General features: G+C 37.4%; 1 protein-coding gene across 1 annotated transcript in view; it reads right to left on the minus strand.

Moving 5' to 3' along the window:
• The window catches only part of ASB4 (ankyrin repeat and SOCS box containing 4), a 58928-nt gene that overhangs the window by 12211 nt on the left and 28924 nt on the right, over positions 1–17793 (minus strand). Inside the window, exon 3 of the mRNA XM_081286357.1 lies at positions 7217–7707. Coding sequence (XP_081142483.1) covers positions 7217–7707 — 491 coding nt within the window. The remainder of the gene's footprint in view (positions 1–7216; positions 7708–17793) is intronic.

Here is a 17793-nt window from a genome sequence, read left to right on the forward strand (position 1 = left end):
TCCGGAGCCTACAGAAAGTGAACTGGAAGGATCTGGGTTCATGACCATGAGGTGGGCAGGTAATTTCACAACACCATGGTCTGTGAAAATTGAGGTAAATGGGGCTACTCTTTTCTTGGGGTTGTGATGAGGATGCTAGAGATGTACCTGTAAACAAAAGACATAGACAAAAGCTAAAGCTTCCTAAAGGCTGAGCACTAGTTATAAACTGCCATCATAGCATAACAAAATGTTAAGAGTTGCAAGAGACCCTAGAGATAAAACAGTCCCCCTAATATATGGAGATGAGGAAACTGAAATGTGGGTTTTTGTTTAAAATTCAAAAGAATTTCCTTGTTAATTCAAAGATTTTGCTAATACTCAATATGGAATAGCATCCATGCCATAAAGACTTCCAGACACATTCATTCCTCTGTAATTGAGGAATCCAAAAAAAAAAAAAAAAAAAAAAACAAGTTACCAATATAGTCATGATAGCTAAAATTAGTCTATATCAAAAACATACTTATTCTAAGCCTGGTGCAATGATGCACACCTGTAATCCCAGCTACCTGGGAAGCAGAAACAGGAGGATCTCAAATTCAGGGCCAGCTTTGGCAACTTAGAGAGACCCTATCACAAGAAATAAAATAAAAAGGGCTAGAGATATAGCTTAGTGGTAAAGCCCTTGCTGTGTGTTCAGTGCTCAGTGCTGCACCAATATATATATATATATATATATATGGAATTTATAGAAAAAGAGTTTAACAGGAGGCTCAGCATATGGTTTAAGGGTCATCAAAAAAACTGACCTTTATGCTCTGCATTCATTCCCAGGCTACACTGGCTCTTCAAGGGATCCAAACGACACAGTTGATTTGTCCCTAGGTTTCCTTACCTCCCCCTCCTTGAGAACACAGAGCAACTGAGGCAGAATAGATGTGGCTAAAAGTTATTCTTCTCTTGCTCCATGTTACCTACTTCTTAGCTGGGGTTGCCAGACTTAGTACATAACAATAATGCAGGCTGCTCAGTTAAATTTGAATTTCAGACAGACAACAAATAAGTTGTCGTATAAGTATGTCCCCAGTTTTGCCTGAGAAGGGGTTATGCAAAAATTTGCTATGTATCTAAATTCGCATTGAACTTAGTAAGTGGTATTTTTTTTTATCTGGAAATCCTATTCCCAGTCCCTGTTCAAAAATAGTTCAAACTCAGTTGTGCATATGGGAATGTAAAGCATTTGTGCTTTGGGAGCCAAACTTCATGTATTTGGTGTTTCTATTTGCACCCAGCAGATCCCTGCATATCACAGGGAGATGAATTCTCTCCTTTCATTAGGGTTAAAAAAAAAAATTAGGTGGTTTCAAATTTTAACTTTCTGCACTCTTTAAATGCAAGAGGTCCAAAGTCGGGCTGGGGATGTGGCTCAAGCGGTAGCGCGCTCGCCTGGCATGCGTGCGGCCCGGGTTCGATCCTCAGCACCACATACCGACAAGGATGTTGTGTCCGCCGAGAACTAAAAAATAAATATTAAAAATTCTCTCTCTCTCTCTCTCTCTCTCTCTCTCTCTCCCTCCTCACTCTCTCTTAAAAAAAAAAAAAAAAAAAAAAAAAAAAAAAAAAAAGAGGTCCAAAGTCTCCACCGCTGTCATTAGTTTTTGCTGACATTCTCACTACTATATTTTCTGCTGACAGAAGACTTGGTTCTGAGGGCAGGAAGGCTCCTGTTAGCTTGACGGCCTCCCAGCTCTCCTCACTGGCTTATTCTAGAACTAAGACCAACTGGACGCACCTTCTCAGGCCTCAGTAATTTCGCCAGACAATGGTAACAAAAAACACCCTCAAAAGTAGCAAAACTTAAATTATCACTTGATGCCGACTGTCAGAACCTGGATCATCAAATGACAATGGACTGCTCTAGACCCCAAAGCAAGACATCACTGTCTTCTCTTTGCCTCTGTCTTCCTGGAAAGCAATAGACACCCTGGGAGCTTCATCCCCCACGAGTCTCTGGAGTCTCTCACATCATAAAAGAACAATTAGAAAAAAAAACAAAACCCCACCTCTGTGTACAGAGGTGACAGCTGGAGAGTTTTAGACACTTCCTCTCATCATCTCATCCTTAAATGCATAAATATCACCCGTTTAAAAAAAAAAAGATTCAAGACAAGTAGTTTTTGAGTAGTTCCTGCCACTCTTTCAATCCAACTGCCACTTATAAGCCACTTCAATAGAGAAATTGTAAAGCTACCTTTGCCCTTACATATTGATATATTTGTGCGCAGAAATATGCTTGATAATCAAAGAGAACTGCTTGTATCCTGGGCTTCATATAAGCATTTTTCAATGGCAGAAATCATCCTTACCGCCCCCCAAACCCTCACATTATCTTTCCCTCCCCTAGAAAAATGTCTTTCTTGCCCTACAAGAAATCCTAATCTTGGCTCCCTGGGGTGTCACTTCCTACTGAATTATGCTTAGAGGAAAAAAAAAATCAAATGTCCTTTTGTACCCTGGAAAGCAATTGCAGACCCTATAATTCTTTTTTCCCCCGCTTATGTAATTTATACATTGGCTTTCAGTGAAATACACCCTCTACAAATTTGCTTTGTATTTGGAAGACAGCATCTTCAGCTCTGACCTTGTTCCTTGTAAATAAGGAAACTGAATTCCCCCTCCACAAGAGAACAAATCACTTTATCTTCTGGATAAATGAGTCAGTCATTTACTTGTCGTAAAGATGACTTTCTCTTTGGAATTTCGAGCTGTTGAGTAGTTGTTCTAAATCACTTTCAAGCATCTGCATAGTAAACTGAATAGTTTTTCTTCAGTTTTTCTTTGGAAGGGGGCCAGCTCTCTTACACATTCTGTTGGGTAGCAACAAAAAAACGATTTTAATACCAGCCTGCTACCAGTAGCCAACTCTGTCTTAAATCTCTTTAGCATCCAGCCAAACTAGAAGAACATGGCAGAGCACGTAGAACTGAAAAAGAAAACACGAATGGTGGATAGATGTTTCTTGGGACACAGGCTAGTGAAACCCCCAAGAGGGTTAGCAGGGGAGATGCCTACACTGAACCAAGAGCACATCTTTCCAGGAGGAAGAGAAAGGGAAGCAGTGTGGTTGAGCTCTAGCCCTGGACTCACGGAGGACAGGCTCACTCACTCACTACTCAGACTTCTTGAAAAGTTCATATTACTTCATTGTTCACATGAGGAATTTGGAGTCTGAGATTAAAGAACTTATTCAAAACTCATACAGGGGCTGGGGCTGTAGCTCAGTGGCAGAGCACTTGCCTAGCCTGTGTGAGGCACTGAGTTGGAGTCTTAGCACCCCCATAAAAATAAATAAATAAAATAAAGATATGCTGTCCATCTACAACTACCAAAAAAATAAAAAATAAAAACTCATACAGGAAGTAAATGGCCAAAGCAGGACTTGAGACCATAGTCTCTAAGCCTCCACTCTAAACCCTTCTCTTTGGTATCTTTCAAAGGATTGCCTTCATGAAAAATTTTCCTGAAGACCTTCCATACACCTAAGACTTCTTACTGGAGAATAGAAACTCCATTTAAAGGCACATTCTTGCTAATCTGGCTCTTAAAAAGGAAGGAGGATAGGGTCTTTTAGTTATTTTCCCAGAAATTTCATGCATTCAGCAGTGAGTATCAAGAGTACAAACTCAGCATATGGTCTCTAGTTAAGGGCTCGAGCACACAGTGTCTCTCCTTGCTTGGAAGTCCCCCAAAGGTCACAGTAGGCCCAGGAGCACTGATTCTACTGCTCAGCAGACAGGTAACAATAACAACAATTATAGCAGCATTTCTTTAATGGTTACCATGGCCCAGACACCATGCTAAACAACCCTTAAATATTACCTCATTCAATTCTCAAAACAACCTTTGAGAAGGCAATTATTATTCCTGAATAAATGGCAGAGGATGTCTCTCTAGCTACTTATTATGCTCCATATCCCTCTCCATCCTTTTCTCTGGAGGGTAGGTGTCCTAGGAGCATAAATATATGCAAAATTATGCTTTATGAAGTGAGCTGTCTTCTAGAACTTCCATTATAAAGAATACACAAAGCCTTATAAGACATGAGTAGGGGGAGGGGAAAGGTGGAAGTAGACCAAGGGAGAAATGTTAAAAGACACAGGTGAAGGTCAAGGTAAGAAACAGGGATACTCTGCAAAGACAGAAAGTAACCTAAGAATCATGAAATGTTTTCTAGGCCCTGAGTGTATTTGTAAAGTGCTGTAAGTAGGATTAACTTCTTTCCAAAAGACTGAATTTGCACACTTGCCAAGGAATAAAGGCAAGGTGCATCCATTTCACGGGGGGAAGAAACTGAGGCTCCAGAATTTTAATGTATTCAGTCGCTGTCTTATGAAAGTAATAGGACCCAAGTTTGACCCCCAAAGTCCATGTTTCCTTATTTCTGATATGAAAGCATAGCTAAATCTAGGGTGAATGAGATGCATGTGACAAAAATTGAAAAATTGAAAGCAGGAACAAATTCATATGCAATTTAAAATTTTCTATATTCACATTTGAGGTTGTCAACATTTGTTATTTTAGCCAAGTCCAGAATGCCAATGTATGTTGAGAAAATAGAGGAAATCTAAACAATATATATTTATAGCTAATAGATAATTATATTTTTAAGATAAGTTAATATATTAAAAATAAGTTATATATTAAATATAGTTAATATATAATATATGAATATAAGTTAATATATCTAATATATAATAAAATTTAATACAAGTTAATATATTAATTATAAATTTAAATAAGTTTCTGACTTTTAATAAGTTTTACTTCTAAAGATACAGTATAGCTGTTGTGATATGAAAATATTCTTTGAGTCAAAAAATATTGAAAAATTTGAAAGCACAAGAAAGATGATAACTCACAACTGAAGCCAATCTTCAACAAAAGATTTCAGAGTATTGTTTGAAGCCATATATAGGGTACTTTCTCTTTTATAGAGCCCTTTTTATTTTAAAATTATAGGGAAAATGTAAAGGTTAAATATCTACATGATTCTTGGTCCTTTCAAACATACGTAACTAAGATCCAGAGGCAAATACAATTAGTAGCTAAAAATTGGGGGTATATAAAATTTGGTTTGAAAGAATAAGTAAGCCCCAGGTCTAAACTGATACAAACATGTAAAAATTAATTAGGATACATATGAACTATCCTAGGTCATGAACTGAAAGATTGGCTTGAAGATATATATATATATATATATATATATGTGTGTGTGTGTGTGTGTGTGTGTGTGTGTGTATACACATATATATTTTTTTTAAGTTAAGCTGGGCATGATAGCGCATGTCTATAATCCCAGCTACTTGGGAAGCTGAGGAAGGAGAATTATAAATTGGAGGCCAGCCTTTACAACTTAATGAAACATTGTCTCAAAATTTAAAAATTAAAAAAGGTCTAGGGATGTAGTGGTAGAGCATTCCTCAGTTCAATCTCCAGTAGTACAAAGAATTAAAATTTAAAAATATATATATTTTTTTTAACAAATGAAAGGGAGGCAATGTTTCAGAATTAAAGAGTTGCCCCAGGTATCCCACAGTGGTGCAGAATCTGCCTTCATGGAAGTTCACAAATAGGACAAAAGTACTACTTCTGCCTAGAACCTGAAGAATTAAACAAAAATGACCTCTTCAGGCATCTTGTCTCATGATGTTTTAGGTTTAATTACATTTCATGAGTAATGTTTTTTCAGAAAATACAGCAGAAACTAAGAGTTCAAGCTTCAGAGTCAGACAGTCCTCCATCTGAATCACACCCTTAACTGGTAGTCAATCATTTGGAATTGTCGATAAAAATTTTAGAAAGTCCCAGAACATTCTGAGCTTAACATATAATTTTAAGAAAAGAAATGACTTAGTCTTCTATTAAAACACTGACAAACAGGATAGAGTTTCTATTTCTATTTCTAGAGGTCACAGGAGTCACTGATTCCACCATATCTTCATCTGAATTCTCTCTAGGTTGTCCGTCTAGAGTTTGCCCTGAGTGCACTACCCTTAAATTCTTCAGCAGAACTTTTCTTCTGAATAATCCTCACATTGCAGGGCTTCATATGAGGTCCTGACATTTTACCAAGGCAGGAGGTGGAGCTAAAACTTAGCTGGAATTCAGTAAAAATTCTGTTAATTTGCTTTCTGTGGCCCTACATTAGCTAGCTGATCTACACCGCAAACTCTTCTCCTTCTAGTTAATTAAATTTTTAGAATGAGGGAGATTCTAGGTACAGCTTTCTCTGATTTCTCTAAAGTGAAATACATTTTGGCTACCAAACTAAGTACCCTCAATAACCTAATGAAAAATCTTCTCTCTTCTCTGCTCCCATCACATCCTTTATTTCCCTACTTTATCATTTAGCATGGCTTATTATGTGTTGGTCTCTCCTCCTAGATTCCAAACTACTTGAGGGTAGGTTCCATGTCTTAGTTATATCAATATTGTTAGCATTTGGTCCCTGCCAGACCATTAGAGATTATCAATCAATGTTGTTCTGAAAAGAGGCTATGAAGTGTGGTATTACAAGAATAAATAATGGAACCAAATCCATCTGGGAGTTAGGAGCTGTAGTTGCAGTTGGCTATAGTTGCAGTGCTAGAACATACATATATCCCCTCTGTAGAATGGGGATACTAATATATACCTTGTAGGATTGTTGTAACAATTTAATTAACATACCAAAATGCTTTTAACAGTGCATTTAATTCTTATATGTAGAATAAATATAATTATTAGTCCTCAATAAATATTAGCTTCCATCAAACTGGAAAATGGAGTGACCCTTTCATGGCTACAAGCTAATTTATTCCAAAGCATGTTGAGGCATCTTGAGATCAGACATTCTGGTTCAAAGATGGCCAGCCTGACACCATTCACCTTTCTGGAAACTCACCTCAGTCACTCAGAAAGTCACTATCAATTCACTGGTGTACATACAAGAATGAAAGATTATCTGCTACCCTTGTTCTCATCCCTGACTCTCAGACCCAGATTTCAAACAGACTTGGACTAGGATGAGGCAGCTAGAGCTAGGCGTGTAAACAGAATGTCAAGTTAGAGGTGGAGAGGTCGGTAGTCCAAGGACTCAAGCCTCAAACAAGCTTGAGTTACCTGGAGATTTAGGACAAGCACCATTTGCGTCTGGGTCATCCTTCTGAGTGGCCCAGGACCGGCGCAGCCTCACCTTATGGAACTGCGGAGGGTATATTCGAGCAGCCCCATGATTCAACAGCAGCTGGTAGCAGATCTCTGGCTGGGCAGCTGGTCGTACCGAAGTGACCTTCAGCACGTACTGGATAGCAGCACAGCCATTGATATCCATGAGATTGGCTTCTGCACCAGCTTCCAGCATCATGTGCATGAGCACATGGTCACAATTCCAGGCTGCCTTGTGGAGGGGGGATTTAAAGTCGTCATCCCGGGCATTGACCTCCGCCTTGTTGTCCAGCAGCATGCGGCAGATGAGGTGATGCTCCCTGCTGTACTCCTGCTCTTTAAAGCGGAGAGCCCAGTAGGTGGCGATGGCCAATGGCGTCTCCATGTGGGCATTCACGCTGTCCACGATGGCCCCGTGCTCCACGTAGAAGGCCACCAGCTCAGAGAGGCCGAAGTGGGCAGCCGTGTGCAAGGGGGTCTCCTCATCCTGGTTGTTGGTTTTCATATTCACGTTTGCACCTAAAGGGGGAAATTGAGTCAGACAATTACTTATACTTATTTAGTCAATCTTCCCAGGGTTCATTGAACATGACTTTTCTGGGTGATTCCTTTTAACCCCTGACATCTCCCCTCCTGACCCAGTTCCATTTCTCATCCCCGTGCAAGTCACTCTTTTTAAACAACAGCGCCACCTCCTGGAAAGCCCACAAATGCACCCAGGGGAGGGGAAACAGAACAAAGAAGGCTGGAGCCTTGTAGAAGCTCAGTTCCTAACTCCCAGGTGGATTTGGAAATATCAAATGATTTCTATAACCATAAAGCTTTTATTAGCAAAATACCAAACACCATTAAAATAAAGGTTATATCGCAAACTTTGAAGCTCAGATGGGTGACTTTAAGAATCATCGATTGTTTTGAATGTTTCTTCTCGTTCAAAGCTGATGGACCTAAAAGTTTGTTGCAGGAAAACTTCAGTGGCATAGAAATTACCCGGCCTTTTCACTGAAATCACAATCTTTGGAATACAATGAAAATACAGCAAATACATTTCTCTCTCTCTGGCCACCAAACTAGCCTAAAGGTCATATTTTGCATTAAAAAGGGTAAAAGCTTCTATAATAGAAATACTCCCTGAAAGAAAGGAAATAATTTAGAGACTGTAATATGTTTGATTTATGGTTGAGAAAGGATATTAGAAATACATTTTTTTGTGTGTGTTTGAAAAGCTCCTGGAAATTATTTAATTCAACCCACTTATTTAACAGACCAGGAAACTGAAATAAATTATATTTGTTGATAAGTAATGTTAAGTACTAAAATGGTCAACTTGAGAAGCTGAAATTTCCCTTCTCCATCTAATTTAATATGGCGAACCAAATGACCCCTAGGGGGCCAAGTCTATAATCAATTCTAGAAATTTTTATAGCTACTTCAAGTGTAAGTCTGAAGAGATGTTATTATTGTTGTTATTATTATTATTATCATTATTATTTCAATAACTAATATTTATTTTGCATTTACCCATGTGCAACCTTCTGAGCTAAATTCTTTTCATTTACTGCCTCATTGAATCTTCCCAGCAACTCTTCACAGTATGTGCATTTTTAATCCTAATTTTACAGATGAAGAAATTTGCACTTAACACTTTGCCAAAAGTACAACAAACTAGTAAGTAAAGCAGAATCACGATTTGGGAATAGACAAGCTGGCTTCAAATTCCCTTATTACTATGCTATTCTCCCTCACTATTATTTTTCCTGCAGAAAATTTTTCTGTACATTACTTTTGTTTGATATTTGAAAACCAGAGCATAGTAGAAAAATAATGTTGCCTTTTTTAAAATTCAAAAAATCTGTTCTCTATGGATTGTTCATTTATGCCCTTATTTATGGCATATGAAACATAGTTGAGAAAAGCAATACTTCCACTACCAAGCTTAGTATGCTACACAAAATCAAACCTCCAGTGAGGTTTGCAAGAGCACATTGCTCTCTGCAAACTCTGAGACTGTGTACTCCTAAATTGCAGAAATTCGAGCTGCAACCAAGCTGATCTTCCACTGAGCCCCTGTATTCATCAGTATTCTGCCCTGGAAAAGTTCTGGGTGAGGTCTTCTTTCAGGTCAGGTCTTTGCTCAGGAGTGAAATGGAATGAATAAGCATGTTTTCCCAGCAGCCATGTGCAGGGTCACATCAGTCGCTGGAGACTTTCCAGTAAGGGAAAGAAGCAGAGGGTCAGGATGAAATTTTTACAGGCCAACGTGGAACAACTACATCCTTTATTTTTTAATGGACTTGGACGTTTACAATTGATCCTTGACCCCTTGGTACAACTAGATATGCAGCTTGGCTGTCTTTTCTGATTAGGAGCTCCTTATTTTTATACTTGAATTGTGTCTTTGAGAATAACTATTCCAGGGAATATTTAAAATTGGATGGTTTGACTACTTTTTGATTTTAGGCTTTGGAGATTTATTCAAGAAATTAGATCAGAAATATAATTTTTGGTGGGCTTATACAAATATTTTTTTAATGTGAGAGTACAATGCATTAGTTTCCCGGAGCTGCCATAATAAAATATCACATGCTGGATAACTTAAAACAACAGAAATTTATTCTCCCATAGCTCTGGGGACTAGGAGTCTGAAATTAAGGTGTCAGCAGGGTTGGTTTCCGTCTGAAGGCTTGTGGGGGAGATCTGTCTCAGCCTCTCTCCTAGCTTCTGGTGATGGCTGGTAATCCTTGATGACCCTTCGCTTGCAGATGTCTCTGTTTCCATCCTCATGGGGCATTTTATTTGTGTCTGCTTTTCATATGACTATTCTCTTATAAGGACAGCAATCCTACTGCACTAGGAACCCACACTGCTCTAGTATGACCTCTTCTTAATTGAAGTAATGCCATCTGCAACAACCCTCTTTCAAATTCACATGTTGAATTATTGAAGATTGAGGCCTAAATCTATGTATTTTTCTTTTTCTTTTCTTTCTTTCTTTTTTTTTTTTTTTTTTTTTGCAGGGGTAGGGGACATAATCCAACCTATAAAATATAACTTGCAATATAGAGTATTTAAAATGCACATTTTATTTATCTTACATATATTATATATTCATATATAATTATAAAGTTACCATACATACAATTATATCCCAAGTCAAGAAATCAAACTCTTCTTTTTAAAAAAAATTGTTTTTTAGTTTTAGTTGGATACAATACCTTCATTTTATTTATTTGTTTTTATGTGGTGCTGAGGATTGAACCCAGTGCCTTGCACGTGCTAGGTGAGTGCTCTACCATGAAGCTATAACCCCAGCCCAGAAATCAAATACTTCTAGACCCAGAAAAGCCCTCTACTTCCCTACTCTATCCGAACACAGCTCCGTTTTGCCAAAGGCAACCATTATCAGAGAATCAGGTGCATTTCTCTGCATTTCTTTTAGTTTTTCCACTTTTGTATATAAATCTAAACTAGTAGGTACTTTTGCACTTAGGATAGATTAAATCATGAACACATATTCATTTATGATTTGCTTCTTTCATTCAACATTATGCTGGGGAAAACAATCTATACCATCATGTTTAACACTCATTTATTCATTTTGTTGTGCTTTATCTTTTAGAATAAGTAACTCATGATTTATGCATCCTACTGGTAATGAATATTTCCAGTTAAGTCATTCCAACCACAGTGTCAATCCTGTATCCCAGTGCTCATGTACAAAAAAAAAAAAAAAAATCTCTGGTTTCTATACCTATAAGTGGAATGGCTGGGGCATTGAGTATGTGTATCTTTAACTTCATTAGATAGCATCAGACAGGTGGTTGTACCAGTTTGTGCTCTAATGAGTATGTGTGAGGGTTCTTTCTGTGCCACATCCTCCTCAGCAGTGGTATTTTCAATCTACTTAAATTTGGTCAATCTGGTGGGTACTACATGATATTTCATTGTGTTTGAATGTTTTCCCTAATTATCAATTAAGTTAAACACTTTAATATTTGCATTACTTTTTATGTGCTATTATTAGTATTCCTAATACTAATATGTTAGTATGTGTTGCCATGTTATCACTTTAAACATTTTTAAATAACAACATAATATTCCAGCAAGTAAGTATACAACCTACTATTGAACACAGAATATATTTCCAAAATTTTGATCTTATAAGTTAGAACATCTGAAATAGGTTGAGGATCTTTATGAATGATTACCCAAAGTTACATTCATCTTTCCCATTGATGCATAAAAGTAGCTATTTCCCTCAATAGTATTATTATACTTTTTTAAAATTTTTTGATAGTTAGGAAGAAGAAATGGTGTCATTTTTAAAATCCGAATTCACATTTGATTAGTAGAGTTTGAACATTTTCTTTATAATTATTAAATAGTGGTGTTTCTTCTTTAGTTCATGATCCAAATATTACTGTACTTATATATTGAATCTTTTATGCTTCATTTGCATTTTATGAACTCCTCACTAAATTAAAATGTAATCTGATGCTATCATAATGCTCTATATTTGAACCATTTTATTCAGATTTTCCCTAAATACAGTGGCAATAACTTTAGATAAGCCAACTTTTCCTTGTTTTTCTCCTCTTTATATTAGAATGTCCTACTTCTCTCAGAGGTTGCATAACTATCCAGATTTATAATATAGTACTTTATAGGTTTTTTAACCCATAAAATATTTACACTTGATTCATCTGGGCCTTATTTTGATGTACACATCAATTTAGAAAGAATTGATTTTCTTATACTATGGAATCCTTCCATGCATAAATACGGTCTATTTCTTTAAGAGGGTTTCTTTACATTCCTGTAAATTTACATGCCCTAAAAGAGTTTGTGAGTATTTTCATCCTAGGTGAGCAGGATAAATGATTGGGGGTAAAGTTACTTTTCAAGAGAGGATGCCCTCTGTGAACTTTATAACTCATGCAAGGCACTCTGAGACAGATAAAAATTTAAATTTGCTATGCATAATAAAGAACAAGGACCTTGAAAATTTCACCCGTGGGCAACAGATACCAAGGTTTGTGTGCACTGAGAATGGGATAATCAGGGTAGATAGAATAAGACTTTAAGTAGGTGGGCCAGCCATAAGGAAGGGCCCCAGGCCCAAGGGAAAGGTAGTTGTGGGGAAATGTCCTGAAGGCAGGATTGAGGAGGGATTTTATTTTATTTTATTTTATTTTTTTTTTTAGAGAGAGTGAGAGAGGAGAGAGAGAGAGAGAGAGAGAGAGAGAGAGAGAGAGAGAGAGAGAGAGAATTTTTAATATTTATTTTTTAGTTCTCGGCGGACACAACATCTTTGTTGGTATGTGGTGCTGAGGATCGAACCTGGGCCGCACGCATGCCAGGCGAGCGCGCTACCGCTTGAGCCACATCCCCAGCCCGAGGAGGGATTTTAACACAGTGCCATTAATATTACATTTTTCCTTTTCTGTCATTGTCTTCTTTTGGTATATTCAAGAGATAGCAGTGATTTCATCAGTCCTAGTGAGGAGACCTCAGGGGTTGGCTGGTCATCCACCAACAGTCGTCACTGTGGCTCCCTCTGCTGGCCTTTCCTGCTCCCTACAGGCCCTCAGAACCATCCTGGGCCAAGCATCCACTCCCTCCAAGTTCTGTCACTTCCCAGAGAATCAGGGGAATGGGAACAGGTCTCTGTCACTGCAGAAACTCTCACCCCTCTGTCTTCCCAAACTTGGGGAATCCCTTTCCCCTTTTCATATCCCTACACCATCCCCTCTCTCGTCTCCATGTCCAGATGGTCATGATTTCTTGAAGCTCTCCTTTCGGGGAAAATGGGGCTGATTTGGAGGACCAGCCCAGATCAGTGCTTCCCAGCCCTTCAGGACAAGCCTTTCCTTCCCTATTCTTCAGTAACCTCCATAGGTAATATCACCTACCTTCATACATAGTTTTTAAAAATAAATACAATGTCTTTGCTAACATTGATTAGAAGTAAAATTATGATTGTTATAAATAATATAAATTACAAAGATGTAGTGTAAAATTTAACTTACTAATGTTTGGGGAAGACCACCCTAGATGACATAATGAAATAGTGCCTTCACTGAACCCTTATTTAGAATCTGAACCACTACATATTTGCACTGATACAGTTGTTTTGTATTGTAACTCAAACATCTTGAGCATCACAGCCATAATGAATGATATTCTCAAATAAGGAAAAAAAATCTTAGACAGTTCTGAATAAATCAAACCCAATATTACCTTGATTTTTTTTTTACTATAGTTACTTTCCTAGAAATGTCCATGTTTACCCAAAAGTCAAAAGTATTTTATGATTACATGTAGAGTTGGGTTAACTCTATTGTATTACTATGTCTTAATATCTATTATTGCAATAGCACCAAATTAAGATTTTTATAAAGTATGAATTATTCCAACATACAGAAAATATTATAACATTTAGGTACCATAACCCTATTTAATAGATATTCATTTTTGCCATATTTACTTTAGCTTTCTTTTCTTTTCTTTTTCTGAAATAGAACTTTACAGGAAAGCCTGAAACACTTCCTTTTTCTCTCCTCCCTTTCTTCTTCCACAGAGATAACTACTATTCTAAAGTTAATGTTTGTTAAACAATATTGACTACTGCCTTTGATCTGTAGTCAGTAAACTCTATTACTTCAATTTATTTCTATGTGCTTATCTAGTTCCTTTGTGTTAAATGACTGCCAAACCCAGAAAGTGGCCAAGCTAGATCCCTAGAAGGAAGAAGTTTCCTAATCTTCTTTTCTTTCTTTCTTTCTTTTTTTTTTTAGTTTTATTGATTTCATTTTTTTAAATACACGACAGCAGAATGCATTACAATTCTTATTACACATATACAGCACAATTTTTCATATCTCTGTATATAAAGTATGTTCACGCCAATTCATGCCTTTATACATGTACTTTGTTTTTTTTTTGTATTACAATTCTTATTACACATATATTCCACAATTATTCATATCTCTGTTTATATATAAAGTATGCTGCCACCCAATTCAAGTCTTCATACCTGTACATTGGATAATGGTGTTCATCACATTCCACTGCCCTTGCTAATCCCCTGTCCCCTTCTCCCCCCCCCCACCCCTCCTCCCTATCTATAATTCATCTATTCCTCCCATGTTCCTCCTCCCTGCCTCACTATGAGTCAGCCTCCTTATATCAGAGAAAACATTCGGCATTTGTTTTGGGGGGACTGGCTGACTTCACTTAGCTTTATTTTTTCTAACTTCATCCATTTACCTGCCAATGCCATGTTTAATCTTCTTTTCTTTACCCCTTTCCATTGCACCAGCTCTTCAGCAGTTGGAAACCAGCCTTAGTAATGAGATGTAGTAATAGAAAGTAGAAGTGCCAGGTGAGGAAGAGATTAGTGTCCTTCCCCCTCTGCATGCTTCCAATCCGAAGCAGAAAAGCAAAAGGAAGAGGGAGAGGTGCCTCAATTTTAAATCAAGTTTAAAATTATTAGTCAGCCTCAGATGTCTGACTTTTGAATTGGGACTGAGTTTTGAGACTAAAAGTGACTGTCAAACTAACTCTCTCTCTCTCTCTCTCTCTCTCTCTCTCTCTCTCTCTCTCTCTCTCCCCCCCCCTTAAGAATTACCTGAGAGCATATGAACCTGCCTGTTTTCATCTCACAATGGGGGAAAAGCTAGACCCTCTGAAATAATTCTTAATTTGAAGAGACACCAAAGATAAAACTAATATTGTTTTATGACTGCACCTCATATCTCATGCATCATCCAATTATAGTTTTACGTGTCCAGTTGATTTTTTAGGTAGGATTACTTCAGGCATGTTTCTAAGAAGTCAGGTACCTGACAATATTTTCCTAATGGGTCATACATTGAAAATGCCATTTGAAGAATATGCAATTTTTGAGTAACAGCATTTTCTCCACAAAATTCTGTATGTTTGTTCCACTCTTTTTTAATACCAAACACTGTTGAGAAATGGAAGCTCACTAAGTTTTGTTCCTTTACAAGTAGTCTTCTATTTATCCACTTGTTTGCATAATTGTACTATATTTATTGTTGAAATTGGATATTTTATTAAACACGTTTAGACTTCTTCATCAATTTTGTCAAAAACCAAACCTAACCATTTCATCTCCAAATGGGTGCAGATTTTTAAAATAAGGGTTTTTTTCTTCTATTCTTATGAAATACAGGTCATATTTTTAAAGGAAACATTTATTTCTGTATTAAAAACTAACCCCTCTTTTTTTGTTTAAAATGTTCACTACCCATCAATTATCAAATTATAGTCATTGATAAGAAATTCCTTCTTACAATTTTTTTTTAACTTTGGATCTCAAGTGCATGAATGAACATAAGACTAAATAAGCCCATGGCTTTCTTTTCAACATCCTCTAGAAAAATTGCACTTTTCCTAGAAAAGGTGGTAAGACAGGGTAAAAAAATTTCTTCAGTCTTATTGTTCATAGCGGCCTGCAACATGTGTAAAGGCACAGAGAAAATATTAATGTGGGCTGACAACAAGGATTGAAGGAGAAATTTAGTTCAATTTACTAACTTCAAGCGGAGGCTTAGAATCCTCATTAGCTCTCTTTGATCTGAGATGTTTCATCTGGATGCTGCACACCTGGTCTGATCAACTTGAGCTTCATCTGCCTCCATTCAAAGGACTCGTTCAAGTTTTGGTGCAGGTAAAAGAGATCATGTTTGCTCCATGTTCCTTTATGAAAAAATTAATAAAGTCTGCTATTTTTTGAGCCTTCACTATGAGTCTTACATACATTGTCTCATTATTAAAGGTAAGCTTTCTTTTGAAACATCTGTTATTCAAAGGTTAGATCTCTTTTTTTCCTATTCAGAGCTGTTCATTTTCTGAGTGTTCTGGAATTGTTTCTCAGGTCTGCTTCTTTGTCAAGGATGCAATTTTGTACAGTGTCAAGTTTGTTATTAACTGTCACCAAAGCATATTTTCAGTTGGCTGCTTTGTTCTTGTTTCAATTTTGCCCTTTCAGGCTACAATCTAAAGCAAATACATTTTCTTGTATCTTCCATAGTCTTGTCTTAAATGAAATCTTAAATGAAATACCCTTTTCGGTAAGGTCCCATTTCTCTAATACTCCCATTGTCTTTACTCTGAAGTTAAGAACTACTTTCTTCTAGATCAGCAGGAACCATTACTTCCTTGCCCTGTATACCTCATCCTTTAAGGTTTATGCCACCCAGGGAAGTTATTCCTCATCCTTTTTTATCAATAATCTCACAACTCTCAGTGACTCTACCATTTTCACAGGCAACATAGGTATCTAGCTCAGTCTTTCTCTTATCTTTGTGCTAACCCTTTTAGACACCCCATCTAACATACTTGCATTCCCCATTCCTAAAACTTCCAGAGCAAATTGCATTACCACTCCCCCAAAATCTCACTGGATCTTCCTGCAGTGGATTCCTGTTAGATGTTTACACATCTGCACTCTGTTAGACTTAGTACGAGTTACTGGGTCCAGTTGTGTCTCTGTCTTACCCTTCGCTACTCATTAAACTCTTCCTTGATTGCTGATATATTCTAATTTTTCCTTAGACTAGGATTTAGTCAGGATAAACTAAATAGATACTGTAACAACACTCAAATCTCAGAGCCTTAGAGCAATGGTTTATTTCTCACTTTCACAAAGGATGGATCAAATGTCTTCTATTTGATCTCTAAGGAATCCAAGCTGCCTTGGTTGGTCTTGTGGTTTTGCCACCTCTACCTGAGTGTTGTTAACCAGAGAGAAAAATTGACTGTAAATCCAACATGAAGCAGGGGCTGTGGTGCATGTCTGTAATCCCATCAGTTTGGGAGGTTAAGGCAGGAGGATCACGAGTTCAAAACCAGCCTCAGCAACTTAGTGAAGCCCTAAACAACTCAGCCAGACCCTGTCTTTAAGTAAAATATAAAATGTACTGGGGGGTATGGCTCAATGTCTAAGGCCCTTGAGTTCAATTCCTGGTACCAAACCAAACCAAACAAAACAAAAAATACTCCCATATGAACTTTTCATCCCAAAAGACTGAAAGTGACTCTTATTTTTCCCTTTTGCTTGTCATTAGTTAGAAGAGTCATACACCTGCTAAACCATAAAGGAACTAGAAAGTGTGATTTCCAGCGAGCCTGAGTAGATGAGAACCACAGAATAGTGGCCTCTACTTTTTCTACCACCACTGAATGGAGTTTCTGCAGGTGGCAATAAAATGAACAAATAATGCTTACCGTAACTGCCTCCCTTTTATTTTAAGAGAAAAGAAGTCTTTCCTTTAATTGAAGGCCAATACCTCCGTCTTTGCAATTGATCATATTCCCAGCAACAAAATGTTGCCCCACGAATAATTTCTCTGTTCTATATAGTCAACATCTCCTTTTCCACCACTCTGCCTTCATCATATAAGCACAGTTACCCTTGTCCCCACCTTTCCTTCCCTTTGAGCTACCCTACAATTTCTTTTGATCTATTTTTGGAAAAATATCTTGAAAGTATGTACTCTGTTTTTTGTACCTGCTTTCTCACCACCCAGTCACCCCTCAGTCCACCAGAATCTGCTGGGACAACTCTGACAAAGGCCA

Source organism: Spermophilus citellus (assembly GCF_964194105.1).
Source record: "Spermophilus citellus genome assembly, chromosome: 3".
Taxonomy (NCBI): domain Eukaryota; kingdom Metazoa; phylum Chordata; class Mammalia; order Rodentia; family Sciuridae; genus Spermophilus; species Spermophilus citellus.